At 44.4% G+C, this 4,151-nt stretch overlaps 1 protein-coding gene across 3 annotated transcripts in view; it reads right to left on the minus strand.

The window, feature by feature from the left end:
• The window catches only part of PPP4R3B (protein phosphatase 4 regulatory subunit 3B), an 80,062-nt gene that overhangs the window by 2,301 nt on the left and 73,610 nt on the right, over positions 1–4,151 (minus strand). For 2 of the 3 annotated variants that reach the window (XM_006159047.3, XM_006159046.3), the window contains exon 15: positions 1,594–1,796. In XM_006159047.3, the coding sequence (XP_006159109.1) occupies positions 1,594–1,796 (203 nt within the window). Of the gene's footprint in view, positions 1–1,593; positions 1,822–4,151 lie in introns of those variants that run through there. The other variant, XM_014591805.2, reaches the window with a different exon arrangement.

Consider the following 4,151-nt stretch of genomic DNA (forward strand, 5'->3'; position numbering starts at 1 on the left):
GGGAAAGAGCAGAAAGTGTTCCAGAACTGAAGGAAATAACTGTTTAATTACAGAATGCCCAAAGCGCATCATCATAAAATTTTAGAGTACAGGGATAAAAACCCTGAATGCTTCCAGGAAGAAGAAAATAAAAATTACATAAAAAAAGATCAGGAATAGAAATGTCTTTGGGACAAGCAGCTGGTGTAATGGCTATGTCACTGGACTCCCATGTAGTCAACCACAGTTCAAGTCCTGGACCCAGTGGCTTAAATTCACACTGGGCGCATGTGTGCGTGCCCAAGATCCCCAGAGGAGAAGGGATTGAGGAGTGGCCATCCCCCCTGCAGGGTGATTTCTAGCTTTCTGTCTCTGTCTTTCTGGTGAGTACACATGCCCTATAAAGAGAAAGAGAAAAAAAAAGTCTACATCACAACAATACTAAAATTACTGATATTTTTTAAACTAGTAAGTCCAAACTTGAAATATTTTATGTTCAAACATGATGCATCCCTGCACTTAATGCTTTGTACTTTTATGGCATTTCCCTCTTACTGTCCTTCTACCCTTACAAGAAGTTATCCTATATGCCTTTTTTTTCTTAAGGTTTTTGCCATAGGGTGTGTGCATTCACGAGAGAAACAGATAAGATGATGAGAGGGAAAGTGAGAAATCATCCCCCAGGAGGGATGGCCATGCTACTGTCCCTTCTCCATTTTCCTCCTGGGATCTGGGGTATGCACGCACACATGCCTGGAGTGATTTTTTTTGAAGAGGTTTTTGCTATAGGGCGTGTGCGCTCGCCAGACAGACAGACAGACAGAAAGCGAGAAATCACCCCCCAGGGGGAATGGCCACACCGCAATCCCTTCTCCTTCATTCTCCTCTCAGGATCTTGGGCACGCACGCACACGCGCCCGGCGTGAGTTCTAAGCCACCGGGTCCGGGACGCGAACCGCGGTCGACTATGTGGGAGTCCAGCGACATAGCCATCATGCTAACTGTTGGTTCCAAGTACTTTTTTTTTTTTTTTTTAAAGAATTTTCTTCCTGTGCTTGTCAGAGAGACACAGAGAGAGAGAGAGACAGAAAGTGAGAAATCAAGGGACCAGCAGTTAGCGTAATGGCTATGTTGCTGGATTCCCATGGAGTCAACCACAGTTCGTGTAATGGACCTGGTAGCTTAAAACTCACGCTGGGCGTGTGTGTGTGTGTGTGCGCGTGCCCAAGATTCCAAGAGGAGAATGGAGGAGAAGGGATTGTGGCGTGGCCATCCCCCCTTTGGGGGGGCGATTTCTTGCTTTCTGTCTCTGTGTCTCTCTCTGTCTGTCTGGCGAGCACACATGCCCTGTAGCAAAAACCTCTTAAAAACGAGTGAGAAATCTAACCCCCACCAGCCAGAGGGGATGGCCATGCCAGTGTGTCTCCTGTCAAGATACTGGACATGCATGCACATACACCCAGCATGAGTTTTAAGCCACTGGTCTGGGACTCGAAACCTGATAAACTATGTGGGAGTCCAGCAATGTAACCATTGTGCCATCTGCTGGCCCCAACATGAAATTATTTTACAGATAGAAAAAGCAAAGTTTGTCTGTGGTGCTGTTTCACGTACCTTGGTGACTGTAACTGATGTAGCCAAGTTTGTAGTTTTAGATGCGGATCCATTAGAACTTGGTGGTGGTGTCTGAGCCACTACAGATTTACTGTTCGTACTGTTTGTCCCATTAGCAGCACTGGTGGAGTGGGAGAAAGTAAATTTGAGGCCACCAGGGGATGTCCTTTTGGGAAGGTTTTCCTTGTCTTCACTTTCTTTTGCTAAAGCAAAAGTAAAATTTTGAACCTATTATCAATAAATATCGCTAAGTCAAAACACATGAAAAGACCAAAAACTTAAAAACTTCACAGAACAATGCCTTTGCTTTTTCTTTTTTTTTTTTAGTTTTTGCTACAGGGCACATGTGCGAGAGAGAGTGAGAGAGGGAGAGAGAGAAATCACTCTCCATGGGGGATGGCCACACTACAATCCCTTCCCCTCTACTCTCTTACTCTCCTCTCGGATATTGGGCACATATACACAGGGACCCAGCATGTCTTCAGGGTGCTGGGTCCAGGATTCAAACTGCACACCCAGCCATCTGGGATACAGCCCCTTTAACGCCCATGCTACCTGCTGGCCTTGCCTTTGCTTTCCAAGAGCTAAAAGAGTAGAGCATGATGTGTACTGTGAAAAGCCTTTATTAGAAGTTTAACAATCATATAGCAAAACTGGCCATCCTATGCTAGAATTCTATATTGCTGTATCTAGCAATATACTTCCAAAGACTCATAACTGTCTGACTCTTCCTTTTATTGTCTCCCTGCCACTTCTACTCACTGGCCCCATATTTCCCTGCTCCTTGTAAAAAACCTACTAACTTCTGTCACCAGTCAGTAGTTCAAATGCTTAAAGGATCAAGTCCATAAAACTTTATTCCTTAGTATCCTGAGTTCCTATATCTGTCTCTTTTATAACACAGGTGTCCAATTCCTTCTAACATTTGGTTGCTATTACTTGTTTTTGATTGCTGCCAGAGGGCATGTGTTGCTTGCTGAAGATAGACAGTGAGACAGAAAAAGAGGGAAAGTAAGAAAGCACTCTGATCCCCGTGAAGAATGATCACGTTCCTATCCTTCTCTTCCAGTTCATCCTCCTTTCAGGATTTGAGCATGCACGCACATGTGCCTGGTATGTTTTTCAAGCCACTAGATCTGGAACTTGACCTGTGTAGTTGGCCACGTGTGATATAGCTGACTTGGCTACCATGCCACAGGCTGGCCCAACTACTATTTCTGTAAATAATTCTTAACGGTCTATTACCCACGACGGGCTGTAGGACTTCAAATATAGCCTGACAGTAGTCAGAGCACTCCCTATAAGGAGTTTTTTTTTTAAGGATTATTTCACTTAAATTTATTTAAATAAATAAATAAATAAATAAATAATTCTGACCAGAGAGGAACAGAACAAAAGAGAGAAAGAAAGTAAGTGGCTAGGTCCGGTACTCAAACCATGGTCGGCCATGTGGGAGTCCAGCACCCTTAACCACCATGCCACCTGCTGGCTCCAATCACAGAAGTACCTGTAATGAGTAAAGGTAGAATTTGTATCAAAAGATACCTATTCCTTAGGGTATTTTAATGGCTATTATTGCTATTACAAGCTGAAGCAAACAGACTTTATAGCATTAATGATTGGAAAATGAGGCTAAGAATAGTTTCAAAGAAAATGTAACAAATTAAAAGAATTCTCTAATAAGAATTGCCAAATGTCACATTCAGGGCCAGCCTTGTAGCAGAGTGATTAAGTGCTGTGCATTGGGAGGTGGACACCACATGGCTGTGATCATGGTTTGAACACTGGCCCTGGTAGCTTGGAAGACATTTAGTACTTTTTAGGCCACAGAATTAAAATGATTTAATTCTTTTGAAAGATACTAGTAAGATCTTAATTTTAAAAAACAAGTGGGACCAGCAGTTAGCGTAATGGCTATGTTGCTGGACTCCCATGTAGTCAATTGTGGTTCGAGTCCCAGACCTGGCAGCTTAAACTCACGCCAGGCGCGTGTGCATGTCTGCCCAAGATCCTGAGAGGAAAATGGAGAAGGGATTGCCGTGTGGCCATCTCCCCTGGGAGGGGTGATTTCTCACTTTCTGTCTCTCTGTCTTTCTGGCGAGCACACGTGCCCTATAACAAAAAAAACCTCTTGCTTTTTTTTTTTGGCTCTCTGAGTAGCACCTCAGTGGTTGGCAAGAATAAGCAACTTTACAAAAGGCAGCAAAAAGGGAGCCAAGAAGAAAGTGGTTGATCCATTTTCTAACAAAGATTGGTATGACGTGAAAGTACCTGCTATGTTCAACATTAAGAAATATTGGGAAGGGGGGAACCAGCAGTTAGCGTAATGGCTATGTCACTGGACTCCCCCGTAGTCGACCGCGGTTTGCATCCCGGACCCGGTGGCTTAAAACTCACGCTGGGCGCATGTGCGTGCGTGCCCAAAATCCCAAGAGGAGAATGGAGGAGAAGGGATTGCGGCGTGACCATCCCCCCTGGGGGGTGATTTCTCGCTTTCTGTCTCTATGTCTCTCTCTGTCTGTCTGGCGAGCGCACGCGCCCTATAGTGAAAAACTCTC

The sequence above is a fragment of the Tupaia chinensis genome, unplaced genomic scaffold (genome assembly GCF_000334495.1).
Source record: "Tupaia chinensis unplaced genomic scaffold, TupChi_1.0 Scaffold000622_1, whole genome shotgun sequence".
Taxonomy (NCBI): domain Eukaryota; kingdom Metazoa; phylum Chordata; class Mammalia; order Scandentia; family Tupaiidae; genus Tupaia; species Tupaia belangeri.